The 27,661-nt window shown below is 33.9% G+C and overlaps 1 protein-coding gene across 1 annotated transcript; it reads right to left on the bottom strand.

Moving 5' to 3' along the window:
• Positions 1-16,959: 16,959 nt before the first annotated feature.
• On the bottom strand, positions 16,960-23,213 carry LOC104594270 (cellulose synthase-like protein E1). The gene is made up of 7 exons (XM_010254493.3): positions 22,502-23,213; positions 20,634-20,774; positions 19,247-19,378; positions 18,489-18,701; positions 18,159-18,383; positions 17,714-18,061; positions 16,960-17,600 (listed from the first exon to the last, which is right to left on the bottom strand). Exons 1-7 carry the CDS (start codon positions 23,081-23,083, stop codon positions 17,055-17,057), a joined length of 2,187 nt encoding a protein of 728 aa, XP_010252795.2. The 5' UTR covers positions 23,084-23,213; the 3' UTR covers positions 16,960-17,054.
• Between the last annotated feature and the right edge of the window lie 4,448 nt (positions 23,214-27,661).

Genomic DNA, 27,661 nt, shown 5'->3' with positions numbered 1-27,661 from the left:
TCCCCGCCACTCCCCGACTTTGTCCGGAATAGTCATCCTTCATCACTACTCTCACATTCAGTCCGAGTTGTCGTGCCATGTGCATTAAGGTTGAACCCGGTTCGATGTGGGTGTAGCGATATGGAGACTCCGCATATTCACCGCTGAACTCGTCTTCCAATTTCAGTGACAGCCTGACAAGCTACCAAGGGAGATGTCACCACTCTTTCTTGGCTACGACTACGAGCACTGGTTCATCGTTATGGCTAAGTCCGATGGTGAAGGTGCCACGAAGTAGCAAATGATCGAGTATTACATGCAAACCCTAGTCAAGGTTATCAGGAGGTAAAGACTAAGAGCACGATATAGGCAGGTAGAACGGAATGATGATATTATAGTTGCTGAAGTCAAGATTTATTTCTCTTTTGGGTTTTAGATAATGAATTTCGCGAACAAAAGAAACCACTTAGTTGCTTTGTTTTTTTATGGGTAATTGGATCAATTGTTTTCTAGTAGCGTGCTCAGTAGGGTCTGCAACTTTTAACCATTTCAACAAGTTAATTATTCCTTTCTCCAACAGGACCCTACCTCCCCGGTAAATCTTCTTATACATGGATTATGTTGTTGTCCTGCAAGTTTCTAGCATGGTAGACCTTAAAGAAGGTTCCATGGTCCAGCAATCGATCTAGCTCTTTAGTCTCCTCTGTTCTTGTCCACCATTGAAGTGATTCAAAATACTTCACAAAAACAAAAGCTTCTCTTTTTGGATCTAATTAATCACCGGAGAATACGAAGAGCAGGAGGCGGAGGAGGGGGAGGCTAGAGATAGAAGCCTCTGATGATCTTCTTCGCTGGACCTCATAAATTAGGGCAGTGAGTTGGAGCTCTTCTCATCTTTCTACATTCCCCGTGAAACCGGAATGGAGAAAATCTTATATTTGAGCGATTAAGGGCATTTTAGTTATAAAAATATGTTTAATAAGGCTGACTGGTCATTCACGGGCAATTTGGTCATGAAAATTGTATTTATGCTGATGCAGACAATTCTGTCAATAAACAATAACGGTACTTTAACAATGGTGAGTTTTGGAAAACAAAACCGCACTTACATGGGGATTCCCTGGATGCTTTGAAAAGTCATGGTGAGTTTTTGACAATTTCCCTTAAAAATATAAAACAATAATCATTGCTTATCTTGATTAGATTAATAAAGGTGCACATAGAGAGAGACCTTTGGGTTTTCCAAGGCCTCTTATTTTAATGCATGTTATTATTACATTTAAAAAAGACATTTAAGAGAGAGAGGCCTTTGAGTTTTCCAAGGCTTCTTATTTTAGTGCATGTTATTATTACATTTAAGAGAGAGAGAGAGAGAGAGAGAGAGAGAGAATAGTAATAATATAAATCAAGGTTTTTAAAACTGAACTGGACAACGAATTGGTCAGAGGTCCGGTTACTGGGTCGAACGGTCCGACCATTCAAACCAAATGGATTGCCTGTTCTAACAAAAAAAAATGAAAAATAAAAAATGGCCAAAGTCGTTGGACGATTCAAACAGTTTGATCACCCGGGTCAGTGGTTTGCTGACCAAACCAACGGTTTTTGGTGAAATAACAATTTTGGGGTAAAACGGAACCGGTCACCTAGCCTGACCGATTCATGGTTTTTCTGGTCCGGTCCGGTTTTGAAAACCATGATATAAATCAAATAATATAAATAGGTTCAGGTTAAACAATAAAAAAATTATTAATTTAAAAATCCATTGAACTTTCAATAAAAGTAAATATAAAAATATTTATTAATAGTTTTAATAATATTTTTAGATAACTTATGAGTTGAGGCTTTAATAAACGCTAATAAAAATTATTAATTGATAGTTTTAAAATACTAACAATTAAATAAAAATCTGAAAAATTCTAAAAGACCTAAACATAATTAAAATACTAAAAATAATTAAAAATTTTTAAATTTAACAATATTTTATATTAATAAGGGTATTTACTGAAAATAATTAAAAATTACAATTAATAGTATTTTATTATAAAAAAATAACAAAAATTATTAAAAAATACCCAAGCCATAAAATTTTGAAAATTAGCTGTATTTTTTATTAACAATGGTATTTATTTAGTTATTTAATTTATTTCTACTGAAAGCAAATGCAAATTAATTTTGTAATGACTAATATGCAAAAATAAATGATGAAAAGTCTAAAAATATTGAAAAATACTCATATGCAAAAATTACTAAATAATAATGAAAAAACACCAAAAATTAATTAAAAATCCTAAAATTATGAAAAGCCTAAAGCTTAATTCAATTACTAAAAATAATTAAAAATTTAAATTAATTGTATTTTATTGCAAAAAATACTGAATAATAATGAAAAAATAATGTATTTTAATTATTAAAAGTAATATAATTAGCAATGTTTATTTTTAAACTGTAATTAACAGTTATTATAATTTAAGCTATAAATAGTAGAAAATTGCTTAATTACCAAAAAAGCTATATTTAATTACTAGAAAATTACACTTAATTAGTTATATGCAAGAAATTAGCAATATTTCTAAAAATATGATAATTTTCCAGAAATTATTGTGTTTTAAATAAATACAGTAATTTAACAATTACAATATTTTAATATCTAATAATAAAAAGTAAAATATCGTTTATAACTTAACCTAACCTGATTAGATCTATAAATTTGCAGGCTCAAGCAAATATTTTCTTTTGAGTTAGGTCTAGCTGAGATGTGCACCATGCCCACACACTATTAAGGATAATTAGATCCAAAGTCTAATTGGGTATCAAACTTTTGGAGTCTAATTATGACTTTAGCGGATAGGGCCCAACCTCTAATAAGCTCAACTTGGAAGTTATATGCATATATGGTAAATATTATTATATAATATTTAAATAAAAAATTTTATATTAATATATATATATATATATATATATATGAATGTTATTTTTTTATACTAGACTAAAATTAAATAAAAATTTTAATTTGTAAAAAATCATAGTTTTATAATTAACACATGCCTCTTTATTAACAGAAAATGTGCAAGCCCAAACCCGAGCCCGACTTGACCATCGGGTCTAGATCTTGAGCCCGAGCCCAACCCTTATATAAAACTTGAAGCCCGATTTGTACACAAAATGTCTTATTTTCAATATACTTTTATAAATTAATATTATATTAATTTAATAATAATTTAATAGATTAATAAACTAATTTATATTTTCTAATAGCAAATTGATATTTATTAATAATTTAAGAATGAAGAAGCATATATATATTATTTATTATATATAACATAAGTTCTTTTTTATATATGTAATAGTATTAGGCCAGGCTTATTTGAGAAAGCCTGAGCTCAAGCCCACGAGCCTGAAATTTTGTCCAAGCTTGAAAAATAACAGATCAGGCTGTGTTAGGCCATCGGGCTACCTGGCCCATGAATATGTCTAATTGTATACATAAAAAATCATATGAAATAAAAATTTAAACATCTTTTTCAAATTTAAAAAAAATGGACTTCTCATAGCTTGGCTCGGTTTGCGGCCTAGCTTGGCCCAAGGCTCAGCCCAGCGCAACCCGATTTACACCTCTACTTGAACCCGCCTAATACTGGGGACGGGGAGAGGAAATTCAAGGATAACCCATCCTTGATGAGGAATGGGGTGCCTTGCCCCTGAACTTGCCCGACATTGAGGAGTGGTTGCCTTGCCTTGAACCCGCCTGACACTAGGGACGGGGCAGGGATGGGGTAGAGTGTCTTGACTATGGGCCAGGGACAATGGTTGGGTGCCCCGTCCTGAGCCCACCCCGTTGTCATTCCTATATAATTGTTAATTATTAGTGAAATTAATAAAAATGTTAGCTTTTAAAATTATTTTTATTTATTTAAAGTTAATCAAAATTTCATTTAAAAATAACAAAAATAATAACAACTATTAAAATTACTATAAATTATTAATAAAACTAAATTTATTAAAAAATATTTGTTAATATTAAATTAACAATAATTATTTTCTGTATATCAACATTAAATGAAAATGCAATTATTAAAATTTTAGATATTAACAATAACTTTGAATACTTTTAGTTAATTAACAACAAATTTTGATTATTAATTTAATATTAATTAATAATAAATAAAATTATTAAATCTTTTAGATTTTCTTGTGCGATGCACAAGTCCCCGCTAGTAATTATAACAGACCATCCAAATCCGGTTTGATAAGGCTTGAATCGGATTGGATCCAATCCAAAAGTGGTCCATTGGCACCCTTACATGTGACATATATCTTTCTTCTTTATCTGTCTCTGGTGATAAATTAGCTAAAAGTCTGAAGTGGACTATAAGAGGAGTACTTACTGGTTTAGCACCTTTCATGTGAAAACACTCTAGGACCTTTTCAATATACTTTTGTTGTATTAAATACAACTTCCCTGCTTTTCAGTCCCTCTGAATCTCCATGCCAAGAATTTTCTTTGCTGCACCCAAATCTTTCATTTCAAACTCACCACTCAACTGTGTTTCTAACCTATTGATCTCATATATTTTTCTCTAATCATAATAAGCATATCATCAACATATAGTAAGTAAACAAAAGAATCATCTATAAATTTCTTGAAATAGACACAACTATCATACTTACATTTGGATTACCCAAGAGTCACCATAAAGTAGTCAAATCTTCTATATCATTGGCTAGGGGATTGTTTTAAGCCATACAAAGATTTCTTTTACAAGCAAACATGATCTTCTTTCCCTTCAACAACAAAACCCTCATATTGATGCATATAAATTTGTTCATCAAGTTCTCCATGCAAGAAAGTAATTTTAACATCTAACTGTTTTAATTCCAAATTATGCATGGCAACCAAAGCTAGAAAAACATGAATGGAGTTATGTCTAACAACTAGTGAGAAAACATCATTAAAATCAACACCTTGTACCTAATTGTAGCCTTTAATAGATAATCGTGCCTTATATCTAACATTCTCTATACCCGAAGTACATTCTTTTATTTTAAAAACCCATTTGCATTCAACAATCTTCTTTCCTTTAGGTGGTCTCACCAACTCTCAAGTTTGATTCTTATGCAAGGATCCAATCTCTTCATGCATAGTTGTCAATCACTTAGAAGAATCAACAGATGAGATAACTTCTGCGTAAGTGTTAAGTTCAACAATATCAATATTTTCTACAACTGACAATACATAGGCAACCAGATCAGCATAGCCATATCTTTTGAGGTGGTCTAACCTCTCTCCTTATTCTACATCTGGCAATAGAATATTGCTCCTCCTCTTTTCCTCTTGTACACGTTCTTCTATCTTAGTAGAAATCAGCACTTAGACTAATGTAAACTGAGGTGCGGAAGAACTTCTAACTTTTAACTCCACATTCTTTCCTAAACTTTTTGTTTTATTTGCATCACAGGAAATGGAAGGCTCTTTACTTGGGTAAAGTATAGTAGACTCATAAAAAAATAACATCTTGCTTACTATGAACTATATCCTTTCACTCTTGAAATATAACCATGAAATATACACTTCTTGGCCCTAGGCTCAAGCTTGCCTTCATTAGCATGTGCATAAGATGGACAGCCAAATATTTTCAAATTTGAATAATTAGGAGGGTTACTGGACCATACCTCTTCTGGAGTCTTCCACTCAATAGAAATAGAATAAAATCGATTTACCAAGTGACAAGCCATATTAATTGCTTTTGCCAAAAGTCCTTGGAAAGACTAGCATTTGACAACATTCACCTTGCTTTCTCTAGGAGAGTTATGTTCATACATTCTATAACTTCATTATGCTATGGTGTTTTGACAATAGTATGATGCCTTACAATGCCTTCATTTTTGCAAAACTCATTAAATTCATTTTCACAAAAACTCTAACTATTATCTGTTCTCAACCGCTTTGACTTACTTTCTTGTTTGCTTCTGAAGCAATGTTTTTCATTGTTTAAAAGTCACAAATACATCATTCTTATGTTTCAGAAAATAAGCCCATACCTTTAGAAAATAAACCCATTCTCATGTCCCAGAATGAGAAGAATATGCAGGAGTGTTGGCAGGAGATGAAGGTTCAACCAATGGAGGCGGCAAACTTGACTTTGATGGAGTAGGCACACTTGGTGATGAAACTGGTTGCTAAATAGGTGCAAAAATAAAGGTACCGACTGAAGTTGGAGTAGTTGTTGAAGATGAAGACAAAGGAATGCCCGAAAATAAATTTTCATTGAACACCACATGCCATGTGACAAAAAACTTTCCAGTGGGTACATGATAACAATTGTCTCCTTTGTTAGTGTTGCTGTAATGCTCTAGAGAGATCTAAACATGAGCTTGTGATTATTGTACAGTTGAAGAAAAGGATATCAAGCACACACGAAGCATTTCAGCATAGAATAATTAGGAGCTCTTTGAAATAATTTCTCATATGGTGATCAACCATTGAGAGTAGATGTAGGAAGTCGATTTATTAAATAAATTGCTATCTCAGCCGCTTCAACCCAGAAGGAAAAGGGGAGTATGGAGGAGGCCAGTAGAGAGAGGGTCGATTTTATAATGTGTAGGGGTGAGCACTATTCGGTTAAAACTGAAAATTTTGGTTTTAGTTTTTTTTTTCCAATTTTTGGTTAAATTAGTTCAGTTAATTCAATTTTTGGTTTTGGTTTTTAAAATTAGAAATTTGGTTAACTGATTTAACCAAACTTTCTATTATTAGATATTATATATAATATGTAAGATATAATATATAATATATTATACATATTATATAGTAATATATAATAAAATGAAATTTGATGTCATAATATATATTTTATAATATAATATATAATATATAATATATATTATATGTTATAATTAATATATATAATAGAGTATATATTATTAAATTTGGTTTTAACTAAAAACTGAACTAAAAATTTTGGTTTCAGTTATTTTAGTTTTCCTATAATTCAGTTTTGGTTTTGATTTTTATTTTTTTAGTTCAATTTTTAAAATTTTGGTTTATTTGATTCGTTTTTTAACCGAATAAACTGAATTCTCTCCCCTAATAATGTGTATATGCTTCTGTTCCACTAAACAATTCTGTTCATGAGTGTGATAACTAGTTACTCGGTGAGTGATATACCCTGCAAGTCGAAATATCTTGACAATTTTCTAATTCACCCCCTGTCATATTGGAAGGAGCAAAATTTAGCATTAAACAATACTTCAACATGTCTTTTGAATTTTAAGAATATGTTAAAAGCATCAGATTTTTGAGCCATGGGCTAGAGCCAAGAAAATTTTGAATAATCATCAACAAATGAAATATAATAAGCATGTCCACTATTTGAATTAACAGGGGCAGGTCCCCAAACATAAAAAAATCGAGTCCAATTTACATTTTGATTGTAAATAACTCTTTAATGACACCCTACGACTCTTACCCATTTATCATGACTCACAAACAAAATTTCTAGACCCAATTAAACTAGATGGAAGACCATATTGTGAAGTAACCTGTCTCATGATGCAAAGAGCTGCATGACCAAACCGCATATGCCATTCTTGAACTGCGGTTCGTTCATCAACTAATGCTTGATGACAGGTAGCAATGTAGATCATTTCTAATGATCCCTCGAAGAAGAATTCTCCCCATATAATTCTTCACAAAAACAGCAGTCATGATGAAATTCAAAATATAAGTCATTATCCTTGGGTAAATCGACTAATAGAAAGCAAATTCTTGCAAATATTAGGAACATGACAAATATCATTTAAAGTGAAAGCATGATTCAACAATAAGGATGAAGATCCAGTTTGAGAAATTCTTAAACCTTGATTGCTTCCAACTTTAACTTAATTAGAAGCCATATATTCAGATTTGCAAATTGTCAATGCCTGGAGTCATATGATGTGAAGCTTCAGAATCCGGGTACCATGTTGGGTCAAACCTTTGGTTCCCGTTGTGTGAATTGAAAAATTGATACCAATGTGTGCTCTCGCCACCATAAAAATAGAGGGCTCATTAGAATTATCATTCTGAAAACCAAAAACGTACCTTGCCTTGCGACACTGTAAGGCACTATGCCCATTCTTATTGTAGATTTGACAAACCACTCCTAGACCGTTTCCTTGACCACCATTAAAGAATGACTGTTATTTATTAAAAAAATTATTTTGTTGAAACTGATGATGATTGAAAGGGAAGGGTCCTCGACCTCTACCCCTACTACAACCACCATTGAAATTTGGAACAAATTGTTGAGGGGATTTTCCCTATTGTTGATAATTTTTGTTCTTGGCATCGACAAAGTTAGCATTTATAGAAGTATCATTTAAATAATGGGATTGCTCCTCAAGTTAATTTTCATGATTAAGAAGAGAACCAAAGGATATCTTCAATGTCAAGGCTATCAATATCAGGTCGATTGGTAATAGTAGTAATAACAAATTCATACTCACTACCAAGATTAACCAAAATAAAAAATACAAGATCAGATTTAGATGCCGACTTAGATACGGTAGAAAGACTATCCACAATAGCTTTCACTCGTTGAACATATGTTGAGATGGACAATGACCCTTTTTGGAGATTCTAGAGTTGTCTCTATAGTTGAAGTATTCTGGATCTGGAGTGAGTAGAATAGCTTCATGATAGAATTTCCTAGATTTAGCTGAACCAGATAGCCCTACGACTTGCCCCATGACACCTTTAGTGAGAGAGAAGATCAGCCAGCTTAGTACTAGTTGATCAATATCCATCCACTTCTTGCACTTTGGATTTGGAATCATACCTGACCCGTTTGGATTTTCGATTTCTTTTGGTGGAGCTTTCTTCTTCCCTTCTATTGGTTCCATCAAATGGTGGTTAGATAGTGTGTAACTATTGGGAATTAGGATCACTAAAACTTGGAGGAGAAGCTTTGAGGCGTGTTTAGAGACACTATCTTTATAACGTTATTTGCCCCCACTCAGTTTCATTGATTTTGCTATTGGGTTATAGGCAAATCCGTTCTCAGGATACAATAGAACCTTGGGCGAGAATCTATAGCCAGCAAAGTTGAAGAGTCTCCAAAGAAACCTTCTATGAGATAGTAGCAAACTAGATTGAGAGAGACATAGTGATTTTCGAAAATTGTGTGTGCAATTGCTTGATTCATGCTCCTTAAATAATTTCTAAAGAGTCATGGAGTAGAGGAATGTGTTGGTTCAGAAAAGGCTCATGAACAGTCATAATTTCAAAAATTGTGACTGTTAAAAGGTAGTTAATAGTTAATGATTGTTAACTTTTGAATAGTGACTCTTGATCACACCTAATTGAATAATTGAATCGTGGCCGTTGAAACATCAATGGTCACTCTCACACCAAAAGTCAAAGCCGCCCTTCGCAAGCCACGCGGGTGTGCACGAAGTGCGGGCAAGCCTCCATACTCTCCTCTTTATTTCTAAGGAGTGTAAATAAGCTCCTATTTAAAAACTCAAAACAAGTCTTGTAATTTTCCAATGTGGGACAAGTTAAAACTGATTTTAGTAAGAGAACAAAACTATTTTTTCAAGACATGTGTGCAAATGTGTTTTTCATGTGATTGATCAATCAAACCCCAGTGGATTTAATCCCTAATGAGATTGAAATCCAACAATCCCCACTTTGATTAATCAATTACATAGGTCTCTCTCGATCCAAACTATTATGACATAGTTATCCATACAAAATGTGTTTTATAACTTAAACCTTTTATTAGTACTAATATGTTAGAGCCTTGTCAAAGTTATTGGTGGCAAGGCCTTAAACCAATTACTCTCAAGACAGATCAGAGATATCCATACACATAAAAATGTCCAGTCTCTATAAGAGTTTCAAATTTTTGCTCTACACTGTTATGGCCATGTGCTTTGAGAGAAACTATTTATCTATGTTCTTCATTTTTGTATATTTTTCTTTTTTTTTGTTTTAAAAATATAAAACAATAATCATTGCTTATCTTGATTAGATTAATAAATCTGCACACTATTAGAGAGAGACCTTTGGGTTTTGCAAGGCCTCTTATTTTAATGAATATTATTATTACATTTAAAAAAGAAATTTAAGAGAGAGAGAGAGACCTTTGGGTTTTCCAAGGCCTCTTATTTTAATGCATGTTATTATTACATTTAAGAGAGTTAGAGAGTAGTAATAATATAAATAGGTTGAGGTTAAGCAATCAAAAAATTATTAATTTAAAAATACACTAAACTTTCACTAAAAACAAATATTAACAAAACTTAGTAAATATTAAAAATGTGTTTCAATTCCACTTAAAAATCAAACTTAATAAACACTAATAAAAATAAGAAATTTAAATATAAAAATATTAATTGATAGTTTTAAACTTTTAATAATATTATTAGATAATATATGAGTTGAGATCTTTATTATGGATAATGAACTCATTAAAAATGATAAAAATTAATGAAAATTTAAAAGCAAAACCCATTTTATTAACAATAATAAATTTAAATATAAAAATATCAATTGATAGTTTTAATAATATTATTAGACAACTTTTTATTAATGCATTTTTAATTAATTAATGATTTTTATGAGTTGAGACGTTTATTGTGCATAATGAACTCATTAAAAATGATAAAAAATAATGAAAATTTAAAATGTAGAACATGTTTTATTAATAGTATTTTATTGCAAAATTACTCATATGCAAAAATTACTGAATAATAATGAAAAAATACCAACAATTAATTAAAAATCCAAAAAATTATGAAAAACCTAAACATAATTAAAATACTAAAAATAATTAAAAAATTAAATTAACAATATTTTATATTAATAAAGGTATTTACTAAAAATATTTAAAAATTACAATTAATAGTATTTTATTATTAAAAAACACCAAAATTTATTAAAAAATATAAGTCAGAAATTATTGAAAAATATTGAAAATTAGTCGTGTTTTTTATTAATTATGGTATTTAGTTATTTAATTTATTTTTACTAAAAGCAAATGCAAATTAATTTTGTAGTGACTAATATGCAAAAATAAATGCTGAAAATACTGAAAATTATTGAAAAATACTCATGCAAAAATTGCTGAATAATTATGAAAAACACCAAAAATTAATTAAAAATCCGAAAATTCTGAAAACCTAAAGCTTAATTCAAATTAAAATCCAAGCCCAGCCCGAGCCCAAGCTCAAGAATTAGGATACAAAAGTGCCCATAACAAAATACATGTATTATTAAGTAATTACATGTTAGTATAATATTTATACATGGAAATATGAGTTTGGGTCCGATTGGATTAGTTAAGACCTTGACCCTAACCCAACCCTAAGTTAACCTGGATTCATACTTTTCATCCTAACCCAAACTCAAAACTTCAACTCAACCCAATCCTACTTTTTGGACTGGGTTCGGGCTAACCCAATCCAAGTTGCAACAATTATTATGTATATTACATATAAAAGTTATATATATATATATATATATATATATATATATATATATATATATATATATATATCAATATATGATGAAATCACGGTTTGGATTGGGTCAACCCAATCGGTTGAACTGGTGAACCATGACTCTATGACCCTATGACCCACCAATTCGGATTTCCTGTCCATACCTACCCACAAGATACTACAGCTGTACATAGGGAACATCTCCTCACAAATATGCAAATATAGAAGATGTTCTCAAAGTACAGGTGTAATGATATGCGGGTTGGTCTGAGTAGGTTTCTTGTGGGTAGAAGATCCGAACACATGACGAATTTGAATCACTTGCCAACAAAACATGTTCCAACCCTTACCAACATAATCTCACACCGTACATCTCATACATGGGAGGTCCCACTTTTATGGTGGTGGGTCCCAGTCTCATGGTGAGATGTGTAGTGTTAGATCAAGTTGGTAAAGGGTTGGAACGTGTTTTATTAGCAAAAAATCTCAACTCAATCCACAAAGCTAGCTCTCGCTCTATCAATGATCATCGATGCACTACAAAAAAAAGTACATATACTGACACACATATTTACTGACGGCCAAAATCTATTGGTATAGAGGGTTTTTATTGACCGATATTTGTATCCGTCCCTATGTCTCATATAATTCCAACGAAAGTAATAGTTCGTCGCTAAAACCCTATGTTTACCGACAACTATCTTTACTGACGATCAATATCCGTTGGTATGGGTAACTTTTATTGACAGATATATGCATCCGTCACTATACGTCTCATACAATACTGACGGAAGCCTTGTTCCGTTAGTATAGTTCCACACTATACTAACAGAATTCATAATCCGTCGCTATAGTTCCATACTATACTGATGGAATTTGTAATCAGTTGCTATATAACTATGTCAATTTTAATTATTATTTATTGAATATTAATTATTGCTTTGTTACTTAATTATCTAATTAATTGGTTATTTTATTTACTTACATTAATAAATAGCTACTTCATTAGTAATTATTAATTATTATTAGTTAATATTTTTATTTTATTAATACTTATTAATAGTTGATGTTTTTGCTAGTATATTCTTAGCTAATTAATTAAATGTTCTTTCAGTAATGGTAAACTCATATGTTGAACCCTACTTGAGCACGCACCAAAATCCTAATGGTCATATAAGGAGTTTAAGTACAAAAAACCTCAAAACTAGAAAGATTGTCCTAATCGTAGGGCTGTCAGGGCCGGGTAGCAATTTTCATTGAACTCACCTAGGATTGTTAATGGATCGAGTCTAGATAGAGACACATCGTCCTAATCTTAGGATTGTCAGTAGACTTGTTCATGGGTTTGATCAGGCTAGGCTTTGTCTCTGTATTAATAGAATATACTGAGGCCTGAGCCTGAGCCTGACCCGATCATCGGACCTAGGTCTTGAGTTCGAACCCTTCCAGAAAATTAGAATTTTTTTATTCAATAAACAACTATTTTATTTATATTGAAAGACCTCGAAACATAAAAAATAATGAAAGATCCCACTATTACTTATAGAAAAAGAGAAGAATAATAAAGAAAAAATATTACATACATATTTTTATTATATAAAATATATTTTTATTATATAAAATATATTTTTATTATATGATACATTATCAAGTCGATCTCGGGCTCAGACCGGGCATAGTGTTTTAGGTCCAAGCTCGAGCCTACAGGCTTGAAATCCTATCCAAGCCCTACTTAGATTGGGTCGGCCCGTCGGGCTACTTGGCCCATTAATAGGTCTAGCTGTCAAGTCAGGTTTTTGTTGGGTTTAGGTAGAATCAATCCCAAAAACCAATTATTAACTTGGACAGTCGGGACAAAACCACTAGCCTAAAACCATATTGATTAATAACCCAAAATTGACCCAATTATTTATACAAATAACAAATTTAAGTTTATTAAAAATGAAAAAAAAACTAAAATTAAAACCAATATTTTTTGAATCGTCATTGACCTAGATGGTTAGACCATTCGACTCAAGAGCTATCTAGGCATCCAGTTCTTTTTTCCACCCTAACCTGTTTTTTGGCCCAAAACTATTGACTTGGTGACCCTTCGCTGACTCGGGCGGTCAAACCGTCGACCCATTGGACCCAAGCAACATTTTCAGAAATTTTTTATTTTAATTAATTTACAATTTTTTAATTTATAATGGGTCATTTATTCGGATGGGACAGTTGAACCATTGACCCAAAAAACGATGGCCAAAATGGTTCTGATTCAAAGGTTTTTAAAAATGAATCGGACAACGAAACATTTAATGGTCTGGTTCCTGGGTTGAATGGTCTGCCCATTCTAACAAAAAAAATTAAAAAATAAAAAAAAGACAAAAACTATTGGACAATTTGAGCGGTTCGAACGCACGGGTCAGCAGTTTGTCTAACCATCTTGTTTGGTTTTGAAAACCATGTCTGGTTCTATTGTCGGTTTTTAAAACAATCACTAAAAACTTCATTTATCAAAAAAAAAAAAACTAGAAACTTCTTCCCGTTCAAACCCAAAACTAAATTTACCCAAAACTCTAAACCTACCCAAACCCACGTTGGTCTTTTCCTTTTTGCTTTTTGCTTGCCCGCGTCGTTCTTCACTTCTTCCCACTCCATATCTCGCTCACTCCTCTTCTCTCTTTCCCTCTTCGTTTCACTCCTCTTTCTTGCCTGCTTGCCCCCTCTCTCGGTCACTCCTCTTCTCTCTTTGCTAGAAACATCATTTCACTCCTCTTGCTTGCCTACTTCTTGCTTGCTTGCCCCCTCTCTCGCTCCCTCCTCTTCTCTTGCTTCATCCACCATTAACCCATTTTATTTGTCGAAAAGTAAGCCCAGTTGGGGCTGTAAAATATTTTGACTAAGGTTCAAGGAGAGGAATCAACATTTTGGGCTGTAAATCATTTTGGCGAAACAAAGAGCTTAGGTATTTCGGGTTGTAATTATGATTTGAGTTTAGGACAGGAATCAACCCATTTGGGGCTGTAATTACGATTTGAGCTTATGTATCTTTTTTTTGTTTTTTAATTTTCCCATTTGTCTTTGCAGGAAAATTTTCTATTGTAAAAATTCACCAAACCAAACCTATAAATTTCCTCTGATTTATCTAATTCGTTTTCCAGGTTACGTTGAAGTTGGGTTCTTGTTTTCTTGAACTCTTTGGAAGGTAAATCCATTGCTAGATTACTTGCTATAGAATGTTATGTAACTACTCTTGAGAGTATTCAACAATTTTTAATGGTGAATTTATTAACTATCTTCAGTTCTTCATCAAAGTAAATATTTGTCAGTGGCACTGGTTGCACTTCGAAGTGACTGGGAACATGTACCGGTGGGATCTATTGTCTAAGTCTGAATATTCCATGAAAAATGATTCTTGTGCAAGATATCTATGATTTCAACAACCAATTCCACTGGTTATCTGGAAAATGCTAAGATAGATTATTAATTTGCTGATTATCTTACCGTGAAGAGTGAAACAAATCTATATATTGCTCCATACCTCACTGCTCATGTATCTTTTTTGTTTTACTAAAAATCTAGCTACTGTATGTGAGCGGTCTTCTAAAGGCTACTTGCTTAGTGCAACAAGTGTAGGGTTAAACCAACAAAGAACAGGGGTAACATATATATCTTATCTTTTGTTGGTTATATTGAATTTTCATCTAATTGCTAGTTTATTACATAAATGTAATCTTATTTTTCTCATACTTATTTAAGATCATGGAACAGATGAATAAACAATATCTCTAAAGAACCCTAGTTCAAGTGCTCAAGAATTTTTTTATATTTTGTTAGTTTTTTAGTTATGTTTCTATTTTCAGGGTTTTCTCTTTCTCATATCTTTTGATTTCCATACTGTTTCTGTGGTCTAAGGATAATTTTGTAGTCGTAAAACAAAATCTTTTGTTTGATCAATTAATACAAATTATTATTCTTGACGGATAGCTTATTTTTACCTTGAAAGCCAAAACCAATATCTAGATCTTGATTCACATCTCTTAACTCTTGTATGAGCTACAAACTAACTGTAGGGAATTAATATTGGGCTTGAATTGTAGCTTTGGGCTACCTAGGCTTTAATAGGATAAATTACAGACTGCCACCTTGTACTTTGGGGGTAGTGACACTTAGTCCAACAACTTTTACATTGCAGCAATTTGCCCCTCTCCCATTAATGGAATTGATGGTAAAGCCAATAGTATAGTTTCAGTTCCACCCATTACTGGGACAAGTAACGAGGGGATCATAACACTAGTTCCTAGTGTGAGGATGTAATTTTGAAAAGCCAATAGTATAGTTTCAGCTGCAAGAGAAAGCTTTAATCAACAAACAAGAAAAGTGAACAAATAACTCAGTTTACAATTCACATACAAAAATCCTGACCACACAAATAAGAAAGTGAATCATTAAGAATATAAAAGCATCTAGTACCAACAAATGCATTATAGTTGGAGTAAAGGCAAATTGATGTAGGAAAACCAAGACGATACAAAATTATCATATCACATTTGAAATGCTGGACTTCTAGTGTTAAAATAACCAATTCATGAGAGGTGTAGACCATGTAATGAAGAATTAGGGAATGGGATTGCTGGGTTCTCAATTGGCTAATATAAAACTAGTGAAAATATCAGATATTTCAAATTTTAGAATTCAGAAAACAAAGAAATAAAACTCAACACCTAGAAGATATAGAGTTAATGAGTAATTAAGGAAAATGATCAGAGGTGTATCACCTATATATGGATTTTCCCCTCCTAGAACAAGGCCTCATTAAGGTTATAGGCTTATAGCATTTAGATTAAGCATGGAGTCACACAACAGAGAAAAGCCTGAAAATCTGTACAATCAAAAGCAAGAAGATTCAAAGGGAGAATTTTGGGTTAATCAGTGTGTTGCCTGGATGTATGTGAGACTTGGGGGCCACATGATAACAACTGTAGTGGCTGAACTGAAAAGTTTATTGTTTTATCTTTTGACAAAATAACCCATTATTAATTCTATAAAACTAGTTTTATATTGATGGAAGAAACCATCACTAAATATATAAAAACCGTCACTATTGCAATATGTACCAATACTTGCCTTTCTTGGTAAAAGCTATTTTCGACGGTCCTTCCACCACTAATAAAGATAAAACCGTTAGAAAAAATTGAAAACATATACCTTTAAAATATTTTTATTGATGGAGACAATCGTTGGTAAATTTATACCGATGGATGTTCTATCAGTAATAAAACATTTATGAAATATTTACCAACGGATATGTGTTAGTAAAACTTATACCAATGGATTATTCATCGCTAAAGGTTTAAATTGATCGGCCGCCAGTATAAAAACTTTGACTGTTGGTATAGGTTAAATTGACCTATACTGACGGATTTTTTATCCTTTACCAACATATTTAAGCTATCAGTAAATGTCCCTCATTTTGTAGTGATGGGGGCATCCAGTGAGACACAATACACTTGAACAAGGATAACCACATAAATAACTTGGTCCAAATAATAATGATGGAGTAGCCATATAAACAACTTTTAGTATATAGTTAAAACAAGTAGATAAATCTAAAGCAAGGATACAATACAAGCAAATAAAGCGAAAATAACAGCCTTGAACATGATAGAGGAAGGTATTCGGCCCTTGTCCACGCGAAAGAAGAGCCCTTGGTAAACAGGAAGGTTGATGGCGACCAGAATCCCACATAGAACAAACTGCAAGTTCAATGGTTCCATAACAACAGTTTGCAAGCTCATTAGAACCATCCACACCCCTCCCACCAAACTAAATAGGTTTAGCATCGCGGTTGTTGCAAGAATGAGAAACATGGGAGAAGAGGTCCCAAACTCCATCATCTCCTGTTCATATCTCTGTAACACGTCCTGGTCGGCCACCTTGGCCGTGATGACAAATGTAGACTTGGAAAACCCTAATACCTTAAGCAGAGTATCAATGAAGGCAAATAGGTAGGAAGTAGTCCGTTCAAACATCCACATCCTTTGGTTGTTCCACCAGCCTTGGACTGTGCCGCCACACCAGAGGAACTCTAATAAGCTATATGTGTATTTGGCAATGGCCACATAGGCAAAAGGAATCAACCATGGGCTTGATACCTAGAAAAGAGATCATTTGAAAGAGTATTATTTTTTAGACTGAAAAAGAATAAATCAATACATTTGATATAGATATAATTCATTCAATGAGAAGAGAAGGGGAGGATGTTTACCATGGGAAACAAGGCCGTGCCTTTGAGAAAACAGAGTGAAGGGATGACAACATAATATAATGTTGCTAAGCAGTTAGGAGCCCAGAGGCAATAGCTACAATACCCCATCTGAAGTCCTACCTTGATCTTTCCATGCCCCACTAACAAGGGGTTGTACTTGGAGAGAAAAATTTGAAAGTCACCTTCAGACCATCTCTTATGTTGCACAAGCACCTGATCCAATGTAGTAGGAGCAACACCTATGAAAGCCTTTCTTTCTGGACTAAAAAACACTGATTTCCATCCTCTGCATTGAATTGATAACCCCGTAATTACATCTTCCACTGGACAACCATACTTCAAACCCATCTGCATGCAATTCAGCATTCATGCAACTCAAATGTGAGAGAATGAGAAAGTGGTAGAGAGAGTGAGAGAGAGAGAGAGAGAGAGAGAGAGAGAGAACCTCTTTTCCCCATTCAGTGTTTTCTTCATATGTACAACTTGCAAAGCCCTTTAATCTCTCCTTTAATTCATCTATGCTTTCATCTACTTTCCTGTTATCCTGTATCTTCCATTCTATTATATGTTCCTTACTGTATTTCCTCCCACACAAGGTATCCCTTCGGTGAAAGCACCCACTGCCAATGTACATGGGCCCTCCTTCACCGTCCAACCCGGGAAATTCAATCTTCATCACCACCAAATATTTCAGGAAAATGAATGAAACCAATGAGAAAATGATACCAAATATCGCTAGTTAAGAGGTTTCAGCGCTGCTTTTTCTTATACAAACCTGAGAAATCACCCTTGGGTAATTACAGTAGATATCATTCTTGGTGATATTATTGAAGGCCTGTGGAAATTGTACGAAGGAAATTTGGTGGCCATTTTCTTCATCCATGAGAAAACATAATGCATCTCTTACGGAGCTTGAATTGTTTGAGAACATGTCGCAGTCCACATTCATAATTACCTGCCCATTGCTTAACCCTGATGACACCCTTATCTGTATATTCGATCATCAGAAAAAGTGTGGATGATGAAAATAACAAAAGATGATTCCTGTTATCATAAGCTAGCATATCACAAGAAGTTCTTAATTTCAGAATTACCTGATTTTGATTGTACAAAGTAACCTAAGCAATCTTTGAGCCATATAGTTGATAAGTGATGAGAAATATAAGCTCTATGTGAACATGCAAGCATTTATATTGGCTGGGTTTGTTTTCATTGTAAACTTCATAAATGTAGTCCAACGCTGATAGGGAACTATTGGAACTTTTTCAAATGTGATAATTGATGTAAAAATACATTGATAAAACCGTCACATCGATTATCGATGGAAAACTCAACCAATGGAAAAACATTACACTAAAAACAAACACAAATATGGATTGAAAATGGAGTTTTACACTAGTTCATATTTACGCTAAAAAACAAATGTGGGAAAATGCAAACTGATGGTGAAATTTTGTGTCAATTCGCATTTACACTGAAAACAAATGCAACCATATAAGCTAATGAATTGTTTGTGCTCTATATATATTATACCAGTGCGTTCATGGCTCCAGCCTTGAAGTTGTGGTGATGGTGGGGTCTTTTCTCACGAGCCAAATATACTAGGGTTGGCAATCTTTGTCCTTCCATGTCCACAACATTAGGGTCTCTTCCATCAATTAATATCTAATAAGATTAACACATAAATTAGTCCATCAAAATATGCACTCATCAGAAATAAGATAGTTGTGCAAAGACGAAAATCCATTTATTAATCTTGTGAGAACGTTTTATAGACTCCTTTTAGTTTTAGTTATGAATTCCTTTATAGTAGAAGTATCACATGAAAGTTATTCATTCCACGAAAAGCTTTTAACCAACAAGTTCATTTTTAAGAAAATATGAAATGAAGGATGATTTATTCTCTAAGGCTGTATTTGGCAGTTTTTATTTTAAGTATTTAAAAATAAATGCTAAAAAACAAGTGCATATTCAAATAAGCACTTATTTGCATTTAGCACCCAACCTTTTCAAGTGTTTATTTTAAAAAAATAAGCACTTATTCCATATTAGGATTTGATAGTCTTTTTCTCCAATAAGCACTTAAATAAGCATTTGTGACTATTTTGTCTTTCGTTTTCTTTCAAATTTTATAAAAACACTTTTATAAAAGTGCTTTTGTTATAGAAGTACGTTAATAAAAACACTTATATGAAGGTACTTTTATAAAAGCACTTTTATGAAGGTACTTTTATAAAAGCACTTTTATGAAAGCACTTTAATAAAAACACTTTTACAAATGTACTTTTAGAAAAAAACACTTTTATGAAAATATTTTTACAAAAACACTTGTACGAAAGTACTTATATAAAATTCAACTAGGGGTAATTTTAAAAGTGGTATTTTAAAATTCAACTAAGGATAATTTTGGAAAAAAATTGAATGAGTACTTAATTGTATAAGTACTTAAAAAAGCTGAAAATTTGGGCTAAAAAAATAAGACCTAATTTTTAAAATAAGCACTTATTTTGGACTTATTTCCCAAACACCATTTAAGCACTCCCAAACATGGCCTTACCTCCTTTTTACAGTTAAAAGGACCCTAGGCCAGAACACTGAATTTTTTATTGCAAAAGGAGGTAAGTCCTGGAATGCCAAATGCAGCTTAAGGTGTGTTGGATATAAAAAACATTTGCCATGGCAATTATATTTGTTTTAAAACAAATTCAAACATATTAGCGAAATCGGGAGTCATTGATAAATGCCCCCTGAAATATTGTAAAGTGTGTGTGGACTCCGAAAAGCTATCTATTAGGATATGTTTGGTTTGAAGGAAAAAATAGAGAAAGGAAGGATAAGGAAACATTTACAACTTCCCTACCTTTCCTTTTCCTACTTTTTCCTTCAAACCAAACATAGCTTTAGTGAAAATTGTAGGTACCTGCAGAATGGTTGGATGATTACGAGGGTTTGATCCTGAACCCCATTCAAGAAATCCTTGGTGCTCTTTGATGATTTCTTCTGAAACTTTCCCTAGCACACTTGTAGTCTCAATCCGATCCACCATTTCTTTATACAATTTCTTGAACAAAGAAAAAGGAAAGAAAATATATTATCTGAAAGTTTAAAAAACTACAAAAAAAGGGAACAAAATGTTATAAATAAAAGTTAATAATAAATCAAATTATTATGATTCTATAAGAAGAATTTAGAAAAGAAACACACACATTTCCAACTGCTCTATTTTATTTGATCACACCTAAGAGGCCCAAGTAATAATTCCTAAAAAAGGCCCAAGCCCAATTAATAATAGGTTTACTTTAAAGTTTAAACTTTTAAGCCCAATACAGAAGGTCTAGATTACGAAAAAGTCTACCATTCTTCGGCCCAATTGTAAGGTTTACTTATTCATTTTATAATGATAGTTCAGTTCAATTATGCATCCACCAAAAAAGGTTTCATGAGCATCTCTACCCATGTTGCAACCATGCATTGGATTGTCTCACACGGTCCAAACTCCAAATTAAGGACTGTGTCTTGGACCTCTTGGTTCAATGAACCACGGATTGGGTTGTTGGGCTAGTGCACCCCAAAAGAGTCCTGATGCCGTCCTCATAGGGAACAGTCAATGTATCACGTAATTCCAAATCGCATTCAATTAATTGGTTCCATAGACTTAGATCCGGTCATACTTGCTGAGATTATCTGCTTTAATTTTAAATCTTAGGAGGCGTTCTTTTTCTGGATTTTGAGAGGGGGAAAGTTGGTCAATGGGATTTTGATTCCTATTGACCAAGAATTTCATGCTTTTTTTTTTTCAAATTTATGTGGGATCAGGGAAAGTTTATTTTCCTGTATATCATACCCATCTCCTAAGTGGGTAAATAATTTTTCCACTTGTGGGAGAAAATTGCCAACACTTGAATGGGACAAGAATGCCTCTTTTAATAATGATTTTTTTATGGTTTGAAATGGTCATTGCCTTATTTATATGGAAAATAAAAGAACATGGATAAATGCACTTAGTTGATAAGTCTTTCCCTAAAAACACTTACCCGGATAAGTACATTTACCTGGATAAATAACTTACAAAAAAACGAACGAAACCAAGAAAGATAAAAAAAACCTTTACAAACCTTGCATAGGTTTTTTTACCTCTCATTGATATTCCTATATTAAATTAGCCACTTTCACTTTAGTTTCAATTTGGATTATGGTCAAAATAATTAAACATAACTCAAAAACATAAGCCAATTAGAATTAGAAATGTTAGAACTTAGAAGGCTTTTTCTATTCAATTTTACATAAAAGTCTGATGTATCGCACAAATTCCAACTAATGAACCAAAGAATTTATTTATTTCAAATAGAACATTTCATTTTAAATAATATAATTTTAATAAAAAATGACAGTAGGATAGTGAAGTATTTATAGGCGATAGAAGAAAGAGACTTCTATTATTCTATATAATCGTTTGGGAGCAGCAAAAATTTATCCCGATCCAATTGACAGCTGTGGCAAGACAGATGAGTTCAAATCTGCCCCCAACAAGATTGCCCCCACAAGATAGATTATAGAATTTATTTTAGGGATTTCCATTGCTGCCGTGTGATTGGAGGTATGGTTTATTGCAAAAAATGTCAGCATCGATTTGAAATTTGACCGTCAAAGCTTAATTTAGATTAGATGAACATCTACCAAAACGACGACGGCCACCGCTGCCGACCGAAAAAGAACGACAGTACCACCCGGAAAAAAAACTCAATCAGGATTGTTATTATTATTATTCCTGGAACTGACAGAGCTCACCTTGATGGATAAGAACTCCTTGGCCTGAGAAGCATGGACAAGTGGTTCAGGTGTCGCTGAAAAATAAGCAGCCGGCGACCTCGGTTCCACTTTGAATTTCTTGCAAAATGGAAGCCAATACTTCGAAAAATGGGACGCCTCCAAGAGAGCGTAGAACGTCAGATCTGATCCACCGTCGTCGGACAGATACACGTTGAGCTTCTCTGGCGGGTAATCGTAGGCCATGACCGATAACACAGTGTTTATTACCATCGTTGGTGGCTCTATAGTGGGATCCGCCGTACATACGAAAACGTCTATACTTGGCAATTCGTTCTCGTATCTCTGCGAGAGTCTATCCTTGAACGTTTGGCGATAGACGCGGTTCCATCGACGAGACTGAGTGAACACCCAATAAACACTGAACCAGAGTTCGGCTCCAAACAGTCCAATCCACGCCCATCTTCCATCCTCTCCTTCTCCTGGCACATGACTCGCTCTGTATACGAAAACCAGAAAAATACCAGCGATCATCGAGAGTAAGTACAATCTATAAGCCGGTCGGCTCTTCTCTTGCTTTGTTTCGAACAGAGGCTGTCCCATCTCTCTCTTTGTCTCTCGGTGAGCATCATTAGTGTGATTTATGAGGAGTGCTAAGTGTTTGTGCAGGATCGATATGGATTGGGCTTCAACCCATCCATCTTACCCATCAACCCGTTTTTTTGTTTTGTTTTTTTCTTGCAATGGGCCGGGTGAAATACTATACATATCCATCCCAACTCGTATCTTGGGGCTGGCATGAGCATGGGTTGACAGAGAACTAATTTAATACAAAAATAAATAAAAACTCTATCCAACATACTGCATTTTTTTACATCCAAGAGAGACCATTTTTTTTTTCACATCCCCTTAAACTGCTCATCTTTTCACTTTGTCTTCCATTCCCCTGATCTTTAGCCGTTGGGGCTCAGTTTGGAAGAGTATAGATGCAAGAGAAAAAGTATTTACATAGTACATGTTTGTATTTGTACTCTTGCCAAATTGAGCCAGAGGAACTTATTCTACAATCTTCAAAGATAGCTTCCATTCGAATTGATTATGTCTGATATGAGATGTCTCGAATCGAGGATGTAGTCAGATAATCTTGCTAATTGATGAAGTTGTGCATCGAGGAGATCTGCAACCATAAGACAGATCTCCGGATAGGCATTCCGACCATAGAACAGAAAGGGATTGGTTAGGACAAACAGAGTAGAGCAAACTAGCCTCAGATGATGTGATAGCAAAAGGGGTGTTGAAGTGAGTAGAAAGTCAAAAGTCATTTACCTTGTAGGGGAGGTGCCTATCTGTGTTGTAGTTGGCTTAGACCTGTGGGGTTGTTGGGGTGAAGTTACCTGCTGAGGTGCTCAGAGGGCTCTCCTTTTCCCGGCGGAATTCGTTTTATTGTCTGCATGAAACTCCTCTCCTTGATCTATCCATCTGCGGCACGGCCACGTTGGGCAGTGCTAATGGAATGACGTGGTTTGTGGTATTCGGCCATGGAGACTGACACGTGGTGTCCTAAACCAGCTTAGGCACCATTCGAAGACGAAATTCTGTAACAGAATCCCTCTCTTCAACCCACTATTTTTTGCCTACTGCAATTGAAATCTTTTGATTATAAGAGCTCTCCCTTGCATCACTGTTCAAGTAGAGAATCTATCTTCCGCAATTCTTCAATACTTGCGAGAAGCTCCAAGGCAGTTCTCACAACCCAATTGAACCATTAGAAATGCCAGAGCACCAGTTCTATATATCCTTGAAAGATGGAACTAATCTTTCTTTTTGTAATTAATTTCTTTTCTCAAAGACGATCATCTCTTGCTTCTCACCAATGACCTTCGAAAAACCTAGCTACTTCAATTTTTTTTTCATTTGAATAAGCTGCCATCATGATATCTTGATCAATCTTTTTGGTTATGATTGTTAACAGAAAAGAAATAGTTGCTAGAAACTCCAAGGATCAAGAACTCAATCATATATAAGGGGAGATGCAAAGAAGATTATTGAATCCTCATCAACTAAACCTTTGTTTGGAATTTGTAAGTCACCCGGGTCATTGTGGTGGAACTTGTAAATCAGCTTGGCCAATCACAATATGCCATCCTAATCGTAGGACCCATGAGTAGAGAGCTGATGCGAACGTTGCTGTTAAGACTAGAGCTAGGTTGAAATCCCTCTTAAAGAATTCTGCTAATAACAAAATTTGAGTAACCTCATACCATGGAAGATTCATCTTCTCCGTGCCAAGCATGAGAAGTGTTGGGCACGCTAGTTACATTAATAGACAAACCTGATTCCAGGAAACATTTTCAGCACTACCTATTATCCATTGCCATGTTATGTTCCTGTCACTGCCACTTCATGTCCCTGTTGGCAGCAATGAGCTGTAACTCTAAGAAATGTCAAATTTGGCATTGCTCCAAACCACGCCTTCTCGATTTCTAAGACGTGGCTTGGAATACCGTTTTTTGTGAAAAAATGATTCCAAACAAACAGGTGTTTCCAAGAACACCGTTTTTTTGGGTTTCTAGTAGATAAAGGCAACTTTTTTCCTTTAATATAAAAAAAGATAATAATTTTATATAGTTATTAAAATAGGGTAAATTTAAAAAAAAATATCAAGAAAGGGCACTTCTCATCTTCCTCCTCTCGCTCTGTATTCGTGAGAGGTTAAGGTCGCTGGTGACAACTATGCTCGCGGACGAAACAACAAAAAATGGAAACCTAGAAGCAAAGCTCTACGGCCATGGCAGACGAGAAAATAGAAACCCGAAACAACGTCAGGCTGGCCATACTAGAGCTTGCCAACATCATTAGCATCCTGATGTCCCTCAACACCATCATCTACCTCAAGGTCGCTGATGCCATCTGGCAAGGTAGTTCCAATGTCCCTCTCTCTGCCTACAAGATCTTAGCACGTGTCCTCCCAACCGGCGATTCCGAAAACCTCCAGCGCATCCTTCGAATGCTCACCAGCTATGACGTCTTCTTGGAGCACATCGCCGACGGCTCCTCGAAGCTAATGCAGAAGGCCATGTCGGGGGTATCCTTTCATGAAGGCGATATTAGAGGGCTACGATGGGTTCAAAGAGGTGGAGCACTGGAATGTTTGAAAAAGATTCTCATTCAGCTATTTAAACTTTTTTAAATTCCCAAACCTACCATTTTCTTATTTTTCTGGATGCTTTATAGTTTGATTAGTTTTCTAAATATACCATTGAAGTCGTCTTGATTACTCTAATAGATCCTTGCATGTTTCTAACTGGACTTGGTATTCAAATGAAATGGTAGAGGTTTTCTTTGATATAGACATAAATTCATGGTTTGGTTTTGTTTTGTTTTTCTTGATTTATTACAAAAAGGAGTGGTTAATTTTTATATTTTTAGATGAAGAGATACATTCATGTCAATGAATTGAACCAAGAATTAAAAGAAAAAAAAACTTTTTTTCTATGCTATTGAAAAGATTCTTGTTATTTTAGTTGGTTTCATTTGGAGACAATGGAGGTACTTTTGGTCAATTAGGGTTTAAGAGAAAAAGGTGAGGAAAAGAAAATAGGGAAAGTTTAGGTGGGGATTTTGGTAATTTAATGCATTCAGTCATCTGACTTAGCGGTCAGGAATTTGTGAATGACCCCATAGTACAAGGGGGTCTTTGTAATTTACCCTTCCAATATTGTTCTTATGACAAATACAAATAGATTTAGGGAGATAGACTCATTCTGAGACCAACCATATCTCCTATATGATCTTTCAAAAAGAAAAATGTCATATCTCCTATATACCTCCAATTTTCTCTCCTAGATTGATATGTTCATCCTTGCCATTACATAGACCTAGATTGGGAATGCTTATTTGAAAAAAATAAGTTCTTATTTTAACAAGTGCTCATGAGTGTTTGGTGGAAAAACACTTATTTCAAATAAGGGTAGCATAGGTATTTTAAAATGATGACATGATGGGCCAAGATAGGCCAAAAAGGAAATAAGTGCTTGTTGAAAAAGCACTTAAAAAATAAGCCCAAATTTTGGGATTCTCAAATAAGCACTTGTTCTAAGGCTTATTTCCTCCCAGCCCAAAATAAGTGCTTATTCAAATAAACATTTATAGTTAAGCACTCCCAAACTAGGCCAGTACAAAAACAAAGCCTAATTTAATGGGTTAAACTCATCAAATTATTTCATCTTATTGACAATTTGTTCGAACAGCTCAAGTACAGCCACAAGCATTGGAGATTTTGCCTTGGATTGATGTCATCATTTGAGGCACTATATCACACAAGATTAGAATGTTGTGCCATCCCTCTCAATGTGAAAGCTTTGAAAATGTCTATATTAAGTGCATGAGAACGGTGAAGACATCTTTTTATTTTTTTGTGCAAACCATGCTCTTAAGAAAATCTAAGTAAGGAATTATTTGTTATTCTAAACTATGCCCCAACATACTTGAGTTTAAATATACGATCTTTACAATGTTAGGGAGACTATAGATTGGATGAATGTAAACTTGGGATTGAGGATTTCATCAAACAATGGTGACGATTACAAATGAGTTTACAAATTTGACATTCTGAATTTCATGATTTCTAAACACTGAGAGGGAAAGATAGAATGATGGGGAGATAAAGAAACAGAATAGGGTGGGAAAAGAAGCTGGTTGGTGTGGGGCGGGAGGGAGAGGTCACATTTTGGGTAAAGAAACTGGTCCCGATTCTTGATGGAGCGCGAGGCCAAGCTTGTGTACCATATTTGAGTAGCTTGACAGAATGTGGTTGGGAAGGCAGGGCACAGGCTTGCCTTGTTCACTCCATGCAGCTACATTATGGCTTGGAAACTGTTGATGTGGTCGACCGAGTTACTAGTTTTGTCATAAGTCTCTATGTTTGAGGTCTTGAAATCCTTGGGCCGAGGCTTGACAAGAATTTCGATCATGTTTGTTAGTGTATACCCTTTGCTCCAATTAGATTGATGTACATAAACCTTTATTAGTAAATGAATAAAGTACATTATCGTTTCATGTTCTTATAGATATGTTTTTTTTTTGTGAATTACTCTTTAAATTAGGCACTTATGAGATTCATGCTAGTTTAGAATGTTTTTAGCCATTGGATATAGTTGGGGAGTTTATTTTGACAAGGTT

The sequence above is a fragment of the Nelumbo nucifera genome, chromosome 1 (assembly GCF_055504915.1).
Source record: "Nelumbo nucifera cultivar China Antique chromosome 1, China Antique-T2T, whole genome shotgun sequence".
Classification (NCBI taxonomy): Eukaryota; Viridiplantae; Streptophyta; class Magnoliopsida; order Proteales; family Nelumbonaceae; genus Nelumbo; species Nelumbo nucifera.
The sequence above is the reverse complement of the archived record's forward strand: the minus strand, read 5'-3'. Positions and strand labels throughout refer to the sequence as shown.